The sequence below is a fragment of the Athene cunicularia genome (assembly GCF_003259725.1).
Source record: "Athene cunicularia isolate RWA chromosome 19 unlocalized genomic scaffold, athCun1 chr19_part1, whole genome shotgun sequence".
Classification (NCBI taxonomy): Eukaryota; Metazoa; Chordata; class Aves; order Strigiformes; family Strigidae; genus Athene; species Athene cunicularia.
Genome location: NW_020799124.1, coordinates 4,692,667 through 4,705,636, shown reverse-complemented (window position 1 = coordinate 4,705,636; position 12,970 = coordinate 4,692,667). Strand labels below are relative to the sequence as shown.

Genomic DNA, 12,970 nt, shown 5'->3' with positions numbered 1-12,970 from the left:
CCGGAGGCCGGAGCTGGGGCAGGCGGGAGCACCGGGGATCCCGTAATGGCTCCGTTCATCCCGCGGCGGTGGCCGGCGACCGGGGCCGAGGCAGGCTGGGCCGGCTCAGCCGTGTGAGCCCCTCACCTGGAGCCTTGTGGGGTCCCCTCTGCCCCCCGCTGCCCGGCCAGCCATGGAGGAGGAAGAGGAGGCCATAGGATACCTGGACAAAGTGCTGGAGGATGAAGATGACTCTGAGCCGGGAACCCCCACCAGCCCCGCGTCTCCGTTCTCGGCCAGCGAGAAGGTGGGCGGCGGGGGCGCCCCGCTCCCATGCTGGGCAGTGGGTAGGGGGGACAAGGGACGTCTTGCTGATACTGGTGACGCCCCGGTCTCGGGGCAGCTCCTGGGTCGGTGTGGCATTGCTAGTGGGGGGCAGAGCTGGGAGGGCAGCGGGAGCATCACTGCAGCCCCGCTGCTCCTCCGGGATTGCCTGAGGCTGGGGCGCGGGGCAGAGCTGCGCCTGGCATCGGGTGCAGAGGGCTCGGCGGGCCGCTTGTGCAGAGTGGGGCAAGCACCCCACTTTCCTCCCGTGGGGGAGCGGGGGCCACGTGTGCTGCTGTGGGGGAGCTGTGTGGCTCAGCAGAGCCTGCGCCGGATGCTCAGGAAGGGGCTGGACCACATGCTGCCACTGCCCCACTGCATGGCCACCAGTAACCCCTGAATGGCCCCAAACCCTGGTGCTGGGGGGTGGCCCTGGGGGGACCCCTGTGCTGGCAGGCACAGCCCAGAACCCTTCTCTCGCCCACCCTGGTGTCCTCAGGGGGCTGGCACAGGGCTGGAGGAGGGCTCCGGCTCCACTCTCCCTGGGGTCTCCGCACAGGGTGGCCACCGAGCCCTGCTTTAGGGTTGCCTCTCTGGGTCGTGGGGGTCCACCTGGCATCGTCCCCGTGGGGCGCTGTGGGCCCTGGGTGCGGATGGGCCCCTTATCGCCCCAGCTCCTGCGCAGGGCCCAGGCTGAGGGAAGCAGGAAGAGCCCGTGACTAATCGGTGGCACAGAGCCTGTGAGCTCCCAGCACACAAAACTGCTCCCCCCACACCCCCCTGCTGAGCTGGTCACCGAGGCCCAGCCTTAATGGTGCAGCCTGGCAGGGGGCCATGGGGTGGGCACCCCAGCTGGCACAGCAGCCCCTCCCGGGCTGGCTGGCGGATGCCAGAGTGGGACACGGAGATGCTGATCAGTGGCCGTGCCCACCCCAGGTCTGTGCCCCCCTCGGTGTTTGCAGCTTCCAGGGCTGGCAGTGGCAGGCAGCATGGGCAGAGGTGAGGCAAGACCAATATCCCCCTCAAGCCACCCCGAGCGGCTCATTGCCTGGGGCAACCAAATATCCCCGTGGCTCTGCTTGGCCCCTGTCTGTGCTGCAAAGCCTGGTTCCCACGTGTGACTTTTAATGGGGAAGGCCAAGGTACACTGGATGTTCAAGGCAGCCCAGGGGCTGTGGCATCCATACCTGGGCGCTGGCAGAGCCTCACTGAGGGTCTCAGAGTCCCCCCAGCCCAGCCACACATCACCCATCTCCCTGCCACGAGGGTTGTGCCACCAGCACATCAGTACTGCCACAGAGCTGGGCACGGGCTGAGCTGCCGGCAGCTGGAGCGGCAGCGGGACCCGCACAGCCCGGGACCTGCCCCAGTGCCACTGGGAAATGACTGCTGGGGTGGCACTTAGCTGGGGGAAAAGGGTGGTGCTTGATCATGTGGCAGCACCATCCACTGCTGGGCATGATTTCATCGGGCGCCTCTGGACTCTGCCCTGGGAGAGTCCTGCCGTGCCGCACGCCGCCCTGGAGCGCTGCCAGCAGTGCCGGGCTCCTCGCCAGCCGGGAGCTGGGAGGGGAGCGCAGCCAGTACAGCCCGTGGCTTCCCAGCTGGCTCCAGCCTGGCTGTGCCGCCCAGCAGGCACGTGCCCAGCCCTTGCCACGGAGCTTCCTCAATGCTGGCAGGGACACATGCCCACGCAGGGATGCCGGGGATGAGCTGGTGGGATGAGGGGTCTCCTCCCGTGACGCTTGTTGGCTCAGCCAGACTCCTTGCTGTGTTGCACAGGGCGAGCGGGATGCTGGCAAAGGCCTGGAGATGCGGAAGCTGGTGCTCTCTGGTTTCCTGGCCAGCGAGGAGATCTACATCAACCAGCTGGAAGCCCTCTTGTTGGTGAGCACAGCCCCCAGGCCAGACACCCCCTCCAGGGATGTCTGCAAGCAGGGATGGGTGGGTGGATGGATGATTGGATGGATGGATGGATGAATGGATGGATGGATGGATGGATGGATGGATGGCCGGACAGATGGATGGAGTAATTTCCTGCTGGACAGCCTCAGGCAGGCCTAGCCTGGGTGTTACCTGGGCAGGAGCAAAGGTGCAGAAGCCACACCAGAACCAGCCTTGCTCTGGCCCAGCCACCCCCATCTCGCCTTGCACTGCTGCCAGTGTGCCTGGCGGGGAGGTATTTATATCCCCGCTTCCTCTTGCGGACTCACTGGCCCTTGTGGCAGAGACGCTGTTGCACAACATGGAGGTCACTGCCGCCATGGGGAAGTCTGTAGGGATGCACAAGCCAGGAGCAGCCCCTCGGTCCGGCTGTCGGCTGGGACCTATCCCGGGCAGTCCTTGCTGTTGGCTGAGATCCCCCTTGTCTGTGTTCCTCTCCCAGCCCTCATCTCACTCTTCCTTCTCCTTCGGCAGCCTATGAAGCCACTGAAGGCCACGGCCACTACGTCACAGCCTGTCCTCACCCTCCAGCAGATCGAGACAATTTTCTACAAGATCCAGGATATCTACGAGATCCACAAGGAGTTCTATGACAGCCTGTGCCCAAAGGTGCAGCAGTGGGACAGCAACGTCACCATGGGCCACCTCTTCCAGAAGCTGGTATGCGCATTCCCGGGGGCTTGCTCCACTTGGAAGAGGAGGAGGGCCGGGGAGATGGAGCACCGTGCTGTGAGGCTCAGCCCCATGGCGTGGCTCAGCTCACACCCTGCCACTTGCTCACCGGTGGCCGTGGGACTTGTTGCATCCCTTCCTGCAGCAGCTGCTGCTGCCTGCTTGAGTCCTCCCATCCCAGAATGGGAGTTAGTGCAGGCTCCGTGCCCCTCACCGCAGCAGGGATGCCCACAGCTGGCAGGTCCTGGGTGGAACCATGGCAGGGTTTTGGCTGCAGGTGTGTGGTGTGGTTCTACCGAGGGGCTGGTGGGAGCCCAGGTGTGGGGGTGACCCTCTGGGGACAGGCAGGAGGTCGCTGTCTCTTTGCTGCCTGTGGACACTGCGCCTGTGGCTCCCCAGGGTCACGTTCCAGGTCCTGCTGCTGCTTTGGACTTGTGATGGGAGCAAGGGCTGTGCCCATGGGTGCTGTGGCCATGCTGGGGAGGTGGGGACGAGAGGGCAGGTTGAAGGGTACCAGGAAGTGGCTGTAGCTTTAGCCTCCGTTGTCCAGGTACTCGTTACCTCTCTGCTGGATTTCAGAGGTTTGTGGGGGCACTGGGCTGGGCAGAAGCCCCACCATCCTGCCCTGGGTGAGGGCTCTCCCTGGGGACCAAGCGTGTGGCCCCCCAGCTGGTTATGGTCTGGCAGAGTGTCCTGCCAGGAGGGGACAGCTCTCGACAACACCCCTGGGTGGTTGCCTGGCCTCTCATGCGACAGGGGGCTTCAGCATCCCACTGGGTGCCTGGCTAACCCCCACTCCCCGCAGGCCAGCCAGCTGGGGGTCTACAAGGCCTTTGTGGATAACTACAAAATCGCACTGGAGACAGCGGAGAAGTGCAGCCAGAGCAACTACCAGTTCCAAAAGATCTCAGAGGTAAGCTGGGCTGGGGCTGTCCCGGCACAGGACAGATAGTGCTGTCCCCGTGGCTGAGCCGGCCGTGTCTGCCCCACAGAGATGCTCTCCCTGCCCTGGGGACACTCTGGGACTGTCCCAGGGGCAGGGCCATCGGTGGCTGTGCTGGAGGGTTGTGGTCTGTGAATATTGCGAGGGTTTGCCCCCTGCCTTGTGCAAGCTCAGGTCAGGCTCAGCCCTCACTGCCATCATTTCTGGGATGTCGGGACAGCCTGCACCTCATCGCCCCATCCAGTGAGCTGGGTGTCAGGTGCTGGGCACCTGTGGCTCATCTGCTGGCTGAATCTCCATACCTGGCTCACCTATAGAAACAGGGACCTGTATGGGTGCAGCCTGGCTTCCCGCTCCCTCCAGCCCCTCCGCAGTGGGGCTGGGTGTCCTGCTCCAGGGTGCCCCATGAGTCCACCATGTCCTGACTGCTGGGCAGCCTCCTGTGCAGTCCACACCCCCACCCCGGCACCCATCTGCGACCTCTAGTGTGGCCAGCCTGGTGCTGGGGGAGGTATCAGGGTGCAGGAAGGGGGGGGAACACCCCATGACCTTGAGCAATGACCTTCCCCCCCCCCTCCCCCAGCCCCTCATGGGCTGCTCTGATGGGCCTTTCCCTCCCTAGGAGCTGAAGGTGAAGGGCCCCAAGGACTCGAAGGAAAGCCACACGTCCGTCACCATGGAGGGTACGGCAAGCGCGGGCGTGGGGAGGGGGATGCAGCCTTTTGTGTGCGCGCGGGACCAGCGCGGATGAATTACTGAGCGGCTCCCGCCAGCGGAGCCCTTTGTGTTCCCGTGTGAGGAGGGGGGGCACGCAGCTCTTTAGGATGCTGGGGGCGTGCAGCAGCCCCCCACCCCTTGCCCACCCCCTCCTCCCCGCCCGCTGGCTGCGCCGAGAGCCATGCTGAGGGGCCGATGCCGTGCCGCAGCCGGGCTGAGCTGCCACGGAGCGGCAGAGATGGCTGCGTGGAGACGGGGCTGCCATGGAAATCCTCGTCGTCGTCCGGCTCTGCTGTAACTGCACCTATGGTGAGGCGAGGGGGGCGGCTCGGAATTCGGGTGCCGGCAGGGAGCGATGCTGTGGGGGTGCTGACCCCGGGGCTGGCTGTCCTTTCTGGGGGGTGGAGGCTGCGTCGTGCTCTGCAGCCTGAAGTTGGGAGCGTCTTTGTTCCAGGCTCTATTGAATCATCTTGGCTCCGGCACATGCGGCCACACGCTCGCCTTCCCCGCTGGGCAGGGGCTCGTGCCGGCAGTGGGACAGCGAGGGGCTGGGGCAGGCGGGGGGGACCCCTCTGCCCGGGCTGTGCCGCGGGCATGGCAATAGGGAGGGGTCCCCATTTGCTTGCCAGAGGGATCGTGGGGCTGGAATGCCCATCTCTCTGTGGCTGGGGGTGGGGAGAGGCACTGCATGTCCCTGCCTGCTGGTGTTTGGCCCCGTGCTGCCTGCGTGTGGGTCCCAGGCCAGTGGAAGTGCTGGTGAGGAGCCCTTGTGCCAGGAGAGCCCCTCCCGGGGCTCCTCCATGCTTTGCATGTGCCTGTAGTGATGGCAGCAAGAAGGTCCATCCTCGCCGTGGACCCAGGGTGGGGGAAAGCGGGGTGCACTCTGCCTGCCCTCTCCATCCTGGAGCAGGGCTCCCACTGGCAGCCACAGGGACCGGGGGCACGGAGTGGTGGGGGATGCAGCCTCTGATTCAGTGTTCAGCCCTGCATCTTCATCTCCTGAGCAGAGACCCACTCTTTGTCAGGGTGGGGGTCCCTCTCTCAGGACTGGGTGCCACAAAGCAGCACCCTCTGGAGGGGGCTGTGAACCCCTGTGGCTCATAGCAGTGATTGCACCTTTTCCTCCTCTCTCTGTCCCGACAAGCCTGGCCCTGCTTGGCTTTGGCAGTTTGGGGAAGTGTCCCCAAGCAAAGGGAAAAACCCAGAGGCATCTGCCTGGCTGTAAGCAGCCTGGGGAGATATGGGAACAGCCTTTGCCTGCTCAAAGAGCCAGGGAGGAGGAGGAGGGTCCAGCTGCTTGGGATGAAATGTGCCTCTGAAGAGCCCCTGGAGCTGGTTTCCTGCTAGGAGGGTGCATGGCAGGGGAAAGGGGGTGTCTGTGCCCTGTGTGTGGGGCAGCTCTGTCCCCCTGCCCCGGACGGAGCCTCACGTGCAATTATGGGGGGGTGCGAGGAGGGAACCCGGAGCAGCAGTATTGGGATGATGTCTTGGCCCCTGCATTCTCTGTAGGTGGAGGTTTTGCTGCTGCTGGAGCAGCCTGGGTTCCCCTTGCACCCAGGGCTGGCTGGGGTGGGGGGACACAGGGTGTCCCATGAGGTGGTAGAGCCCAGCGGGGGCAGGACAGAGATGGGACCCGCCGCTGAGCCAAAAGGGAAACTGAAAAAGCTGCTGGCTGGTGGGAGTGACGCGTGGCTCTTCCGCTCGGCAGCCACCGCACGGCAAGCTGGCCGTGCCGGTCCCCGCACTGCGCCTGGGAGGCCCTTCACCCCGGAGAGGGACACACCGGCACAGTCAGGACAGAGCGGTGTTCACAACGGCCCCTCTGGCTTTGTCACCCGTGACCTGTGGCAGCAGAGGGGAGGAGGACATGGTGGCTGGGTTGGTGTCCCCATCATGCCCTGTCCCTGGCAGGGACAGAACTTGCTGATGCGGGGCCGTGCTGGAGCAGAGCACCATGCGGGAAGCACCATGCGGCAGTTGTCTGGGCTTCCTACCCCAGCAGGGACCCCCCAGGCACCCACAGTGCTGGCAGAGCCCCCGGGCGCAGTCCTGAAATCCAGGGGCACATCAGGCAGCTGCCAGCGCTGGGCTCTGCCCTTGCTCCGCACACCGGCCCCGCCGTGGTTTCTCCTGCCCCCAGCACAGCAGGGCGCGGGGCTGCGGCGCTGAGCCTTGGCTCAGCACTGCTCTTGGCGGTAACGCTGACGGTCCAGCTGTCGCTGGCTCCACGTGGAACAGACCCCAGATGCTCACCCGAGGGTCTCTGGGCATCTGGTCTCCCCTCCTTGTCCCCATGGATGCCGTGCTGGCTCTCGTGGGTGGGAGCGGGGCTGGGGTCCCGGCGGTGGGTGGCTGCTGACGCCTCCTCTCTCCCCACAGCGCTGCTGTACAAACCCATTGACCGGGTGACACGGAGCACCCTCGTCCTGCATGTGAGTGTGACACCAGTCCCGGGTTGGGGGCAGGGGAGGGCTCTGCCCCCCTTGCTCCCAGGGACCCGCAGCCATGGGGAGCGCTGCTGGGGGGTCTCAGGGGTGGGTGCTGCAGGCAGGGCAGTGCCCTTGGACCACTCACTTGTGCCTGTCCCCTTCCAGGACCTCCTCAAGCACACCCCGGCCGACCACCCTGACTACCCGCTGCTCCAGGACGCCCTCCGCATCTCACAGAACTTCCTCTCCAGCATCAATGAGGACATCGACCCCCGGAGGACAGCGGTCACCACCCCCAAGGGGGAGGTGAGCCAGCGGGGTGGGCAGTGCCTGGGCACAGGGCGAGGGCTGAGCCCTCTGCCAGCCCTTGGCTGGTGTCTGCACCCTGAGGAGCTCCATGGTGCTGGGCCAGGAGAAGGAGGGTTTCCTCTAGACGCAGTCCTGTGTGCAAGTTAAGGGCTTTACCTGGTTCTTGCTGCTTGCTGGCACCCTGCTGAGCATATGGGACTCAAAATGGCCCCCAGAGGACATGGACCTTCCCATGCTCCTGGTGGCTGAGCCACAGAGAGGGACAGGAGCATCCGTCCCCTGTGGTTTGTTGGCCTTTGCTCCCTGCCCGCTCTCACGCCAGCCCTGCTGCCCCGCAGACCCGGCAGCTTGTCAAGGATGGCTTCTTGGTGGAGCTGTCAGAGGGCTCGCGGAAGCTGCGACATGTCTTCCTCTTCACCGACGTTCTGCTCTGCGCCAAGCTGAAGAAGACGGCGGTGGGGTAAGGAAAGCGTTGGGCACGGTGGGAATGTGTCACAACCCCCCTGTCCTCCAGTGGGCTGGGGGACGTGCTGGGGAGGGGGTCAGGCATCACTCAGCGCCCACGCCCCGGCCGCAGGAAGCACCAGCAGTACGACTGCAAGTGGTACGTGCCCCTGGCCGACCTGGTGTTCCCCTCACCGGAGGAGTCAGAGCACTGCCCGCAGGTCCACGTCATCCCCGACCATGAGCTGGAGGACATGAAGATGAAGATCTCAGCCATCAAGAGTGAGGTGCAGAAGGAGGTGAGAGGAGGGTGCAGGTGGGACCCACTGCCAGGGTGGGTGCCTTCCTCTGGGTCAGGGGTGGGACATGGGGGGCCAGGGGCGCCTGTGAAAGCTCCTGTCTGCTCCCCGCCCGCAGAAGGCCAACAAGGGGCAGAGCCGGGCCATCGAGCGCCTCAAGAAGAAGATGTTTGAGAATGAATTCTGGCTGCTCCTCAACTCACCTGCCATCCCCTTCCGCATTCACAACCGCAATGGGAAGGTGAGAATCACAGAATCATTCAGGTTGGAAAAGACTCTCAGGATCACCGAGTCCAACCATCAGCCCGACTACAAAGTTCTCCCCTACACCAACATCTCATTTAAACAACCCTTAACACATCCAGGGATGGTGACTCCACCCCCTCCCTGCGCAGCCTTTTCCATTGTCTGACGGCTCTTTCTGTGATTTTTTTTTTCCTAATGTCCAGAGAAGGGTGGGCTTGGGGCCAAGTTCAGCCCTGCCTGTGCACAGCCTGCTGCATCACCCTCTCTTTTACAGAGCTACCTCTTCCTGTTGTCTTCTGACTATGAGAGGTCTGAGTGGAGGGAAGCCATTCAGAAACTGCAGAAAAAGGGTAAGTTTGGGGCTGCTGAGGCCCGCCTGGGGCTTCTGGCCACTGCAGGGGTCACAAGGAGGTCCCGCAGGATTGCATCCTGCTGCTCTCTGGTCCCCATGGCCAGCGCTGGCTGCGTCCCTCTGAAGATCCTCTCCTGTCCTCTCCCAGACCTCCAGGCCTTTGTCCTGAGCTCAGTGGAGCTGCAGGTGCTCACGGGATCCTGCTTCAAGCTACGCACCGTCCACAACATCCCAGTCACCAGCAATAAGGACGGTGAGTGTCTGCTGGGCTGGCGGGTCCCTCTATGTCTCTGGATGATGCCGGAGCTGTGGGGTCCCTCGGTTGGAGCGGGGTCCTTGTCTGGGGACCCTGGCTGTGCAGGGGGACAGCTACCCACCAGGTGGCACTGCTGGAGCAGAGTCGGGCACCCAGGCAGAGCAATCCCGGCTGCGACACGGGGTTGCTTTAGAGGTGTCTCCAGCACCCCCAAGGTGTCCCCAGGGCAAGAGCCAGCCAGCCCTACTGGGAACCTCCCCCAGGGATATCCAGCAGCCTGAATGCTCGGGATGTTCGGCAGGGATGATGAGCAGCAGGAGATGCGTCCTCTTGTAGACTTTAGGGACAGTCCTCGGGGGGTTGGGGGCATTGGGGTGTCACCGCAGGCACCTAGTGCTCGCTGTGGCAAAGGTTGCCTCGGGGACAGCCACCCCGCATGCTGGCTTACAGAATGTGGCAGCTGAGCCCTGACACAGCTTCTGTTCTCCCCGCCACAGACGATGAGTCCCCTGGGCTCTACGGGTTCCTGCATGTCATCGTCCACTCCGCCAAGGGCTTCAAGCAGTCTGCCAGTAAGTGTGGGAGCCCACCCTTGCTCGGAAGGGGCCGGTGTGATCGGAAGAGCTGGGGTCCAGCATGTGGCCCCGCGCTGCCCACAGTGGTCCCTCGGGAGCCAGTGGGGATGTTCCTGGGGCGCTGAGCGGTGTCTGCTCCCCCAGACCTTTACTGCACGTTGGAGGTGGACTCCTTTGGCTACTTCGTCAGCAAAGCCAAGACCAGGGTTTTCCGGGACACCACTGAGCCGCAGTGGAATGAGGTGAGGAGAGTGGGACGCAAGGAGGGGACTGTGCCCTCCCTTTTCCTTCCAGCCCTAGTTTTAAAGCTGCTGTGGGGTGCTGAGGCTGAGCCACCCTCCCTCCACACCCCAGGAGTTTGAGATCGAGCTGGAGGGCTCCCAGTCCCTGCGCATCCTCTGCTATGAGAAGTGCTATGACAAGACCAAGCTCAACAAGGACAACAATGAAATCGTGGACAAAATCATGGGCAAGGGGCAGATCCAGGTATGTGCTGGGGCTTTTGGTTATCTTCTCACTCAGCGGTGGATCTCTTGGGGCCAGGTGCCTGGGCTGGGATGGTTGCACTGTCATGATGCCTGGGATGGAGATGCCTGGCAGCATGGGCAGGCAGCTCTGCTTTTGGGAGCGGGGTACAGGGATTGTGGCTCAGGACTGAATGGCAGCAAAGTGGGTGATGGTCCCAGGGCGGCTGCGGGAGAAGGTGGGACAAAGTGAGAGGGGGTCCTGTGGACGTGGCAAGGCCAGCGGCCACCCCCCAGATGCAGGTCCAGCCCCAGCTGATCTGGAAGCATTTCAGTTCTGTGGCCCTGGGAGGCTGCAGGGAGGGGGTTGGCACCCACCCCAGGGAGGCCTCTGAGCGTGCAGCCCCCCTGTCCCTCCCTGACAGCCGTGGATGTCCCCCTCTGCCACCATCTGCCTCTCCTGTGCCTCCATCAGCCGCTGTTATAGCAACAGGGGTTTCCAGAGCAACAGCTAAGCTGCCTCTGATTGGTGGTTGCCATGCAGGGAGGATGGAGGCCTTGACTGCCCTGAGATGCTCCCAGGTGAGCAGGACTGGGAAGATGAGGGGGGGGCAGGCAGCTCCCAGACCCTGCATCCCCCAGACCCTGCCCCTGCTCTTGGCCAGGCTGCAGGGATGCCCAGGACAGTGGGGGATGCTTCAGAATGGGGGTGCCCCTGTGTTTTCCTGGTGGGGACCCCTGGTTGGGCTCCCTTCCCCTGCTGCGCTGGGGACAGTGTCATGCCTGGGACATGGCCCTCGACCCAAGGCCACTTCAAAGGGCTGCCTGCTCCGTGGGAAAGTGGCTGAGGGCAGGTCTCTGGGGGAGCAGGGAGCAGCACGGAAATGCTGCTGGGAAGGGGACAGCGCAGGGGGACAGCACTGCACCGAGCACAGGATGGGAGATGGGGACTTGGCTTCACCAGAGGCTTGTTCATACCCCAAATCACCCGTTTGTTGCCCTCTCCCCAGGGAAAAAGCGATGTGGGGGTGGCATTGGGCCAAGCGGGAGGGCTGGGGCAGGGAAGGAGCTCGACGCCCCACGGGGATCAGTCCAGCTGCGCTCTCGGAAATAGCCTGGGTCAACAAACATGAGTCACACTGAGAGACGCGGGGGTCGGGATGGGGACAGCACAGCTTGTCCCTGCTGTGCAAAAGTTGTGGGGGAAGAAAGGGAGACAGGGGAGAGTCCCTGGGGCTGCTTATCGCAAGGAGGACCTGGCTGGATAGGGCAGTGTCAGGGCTGGGGCTGTCTTGCCATCACCCAGAGCCACAGCTCAGCCCCTGCCCTGGGAGTCGGGGCAGCACAGCTACGGGCAGGACAGGCAGCGATGGTGGTGGAGCTGTGGGTTGTGGCCAAGCCCCAGCGCTGCCCCCTTGCCCTCTGCCCTGAGCTCTTCAGGCAAAGATTCTGCCCTGGGATGGTCCTTACCCCGGCCAGTCCCTGAGCTCATCATGAGCTGCTGCTGGTTCCAGTTAGCAGCAGGAGTGGGAGACAGAGCACTGGCATCAGCAGCTTGGCAAAGGCCCATGGTGTGTGTGTGGGGGGGCTGCCAAGATGGCTGAACCCCCCCTTCGCAGCTGGCACTGTGCCTGCTGCCCAGCTCTAATCTGATGGCCCAGGCATGTGGGTCGGTCACGAAAGCAGCTTATCAGCATCACAGGCTGGCGGGAGGAGGTCAGTGTGCGAGGGGGATGCTGCAGCCCCTCTGTGGGGAGCATCGGGGGCCTCCTGAGGCTGCCGAGGTGCCATGGGTGGGAGTCACGTCCTGCCGGCACAGAGGATGCGGTTGGGTCCATGGAGGGGCCGAGGTTGGCACCAGCTTCCTCTTGAGCATGAGGGGTCTGCAGCGTGGTGAGCGCTGGACCTGTACCCCGAGCCCTGTCCCCAGTAGCTGGTGAGGAGTGGGCACCCTGTGCTGCCTGGGCCACCGTGGGTCTGGGCGTGGGGACAGCTCTGCTGTGACTCCTGGTTGGCATCAATCCCGTTTTGTTGTTGTTAAACTCTTGTGTGTGGTTTCCAAGGCTGGGACATGCTGCAGTTGGGGTCGAGATGCCATGGGGGGCTCGTGTCCCCATGGAGAGCGTGTGTCCTTGGTGCTTCAGGGCTCAGCCTTGCTCTGAGCTGTCCCAGTGTCTCCCAGCAGCTGGGCTGCGTCCAGCGGGTGCTGGCAGGGGTGCCTGGTGCTGTGGTGGGGTGGCAGACGGATGCTGGGGGTGGGCAGAGCGGACTGCGAGCACTTGTGCCCCCATTGCAGAGGCTGGATCTGGCCCCCATGCCCTGGGGTGGGCAAGGAGATGGGCAGCAGGTGCATGAGGGGGTCTCGGGGTGGTGGGGCAGGATGGAGCAGCCCCTTCCTCAGCCCCCGTTTGATGCACTGTTGAAGTAGAGCCTGTGTTGTCATGGGCACGGTGCCTGCTGTACCCGCAGGGAATAGCTGCCTGTCCATCTGTCCCCCTCACTGGGCCGGTGGAGGCTCTGAGGGCTGGAGATCTGTGCTGTCAGGGCTCCCCAAACCCGCAGGGATCCACAGCGTGACCTGTGTGGACTCAGGGGGCTGCTGAGAGGTGGACTGGGGTCAGTGCAGTTCCCTCCCAGTCCTGCACCTTGCCATGTCCCTGCCTGTCAGGGGAAGCAGCAGGCAGGGGCCCCTCCAGGGCTGGGGCGCAGGGCAGAACCCTGCCTGCACCCCATCCCCCTGCCCCACCGCATCGCCCCCTGCCCCACCGCATCACCCCCTGGCAGTGGGGCTGACGGGGCCAGGGCAGGCTGAGGGGGCACGTGGGGGTCCCGAGGTCTAAGGGGAGACCCCAGAAGTCCCATCCCCGTGCCTCTCGCTGAGCCCAGCAGAGCCAGCCCGGCTCCTCGGTGGAGCCGGGGATGCTGCGGCCAACAGCGGCGATGCCCCCCGGGACAGCGGCTGCCGCTGAGAAGCGGCTGAAGGAGAAGGAAAAGTGCGGATAGCGGCGGGGGGGGGG

At 64.2% G+C, this 12,970-nt stretch overlaps 1 protein-coding gene across 1 annotated transcript in view; it reads left to right on the top strand.

Moving 5' to 3' along the window:
• Nucleotides 1-6: 6 nt before the first annotated feature.
• Nucleotides 7-12,970, top strand: part of ABR (ABR, RhoGEF and GTPase activating protein) — a 23,320-nt gene continuing 10,356 nt past the window's right edge. The window contains exons 1-15 of the mRNA XM_026861496.1: nt 7-286; nt 2,086-2,190; nt 2,722-2,907; nt 3,725-3,832; nt 4,485-4,545; nt 6,959-7,011; nt 7,174-7,314; nt 7,656-7,777; nt 7,895-8,060; nt 8,179-8,301; nt 8,581-8,656; nt 8,807-8,911; nt 9,412-9,486; nt 9,634-9,731; nt 9,844-9,975. Of these exons, the coding sequence (XP_026717297.1) occupies nt 173-286; nt 2,086-2,190; nt 2,722-2,907; nt 3,725-3,832; nt 4,485-4,545; nt 6,959-7,011; nt 7,174-7,314; nt 7,656-7,777; nt 7,895-8,060; nt 8,179-8,301; nt 8,581-8,656; nt 8,807-8,911; nt 9,412-9,486; nt 9,634-9,731; nt 9,844-9,975 (1,665 nt within the window). The 5' untranslated portion in view covers nt 7-172. The remainder of the gene's footprint in view (nt 287-2,085; nt 2,191-2,721; nt 2,908-3,724; nt 3,833-4,484; nt 4,546-6,958; nt 7,012-7,173; nt 7,315-7,655; nt 7,778-7,894; nt 8,061-8,178; nt 8,302-8,580; nt 8,657-8,806; nt 8,912-9,411; nt 9,487-9,633; nt 9,732-9,843; nt 9,976-12,970) is intronic.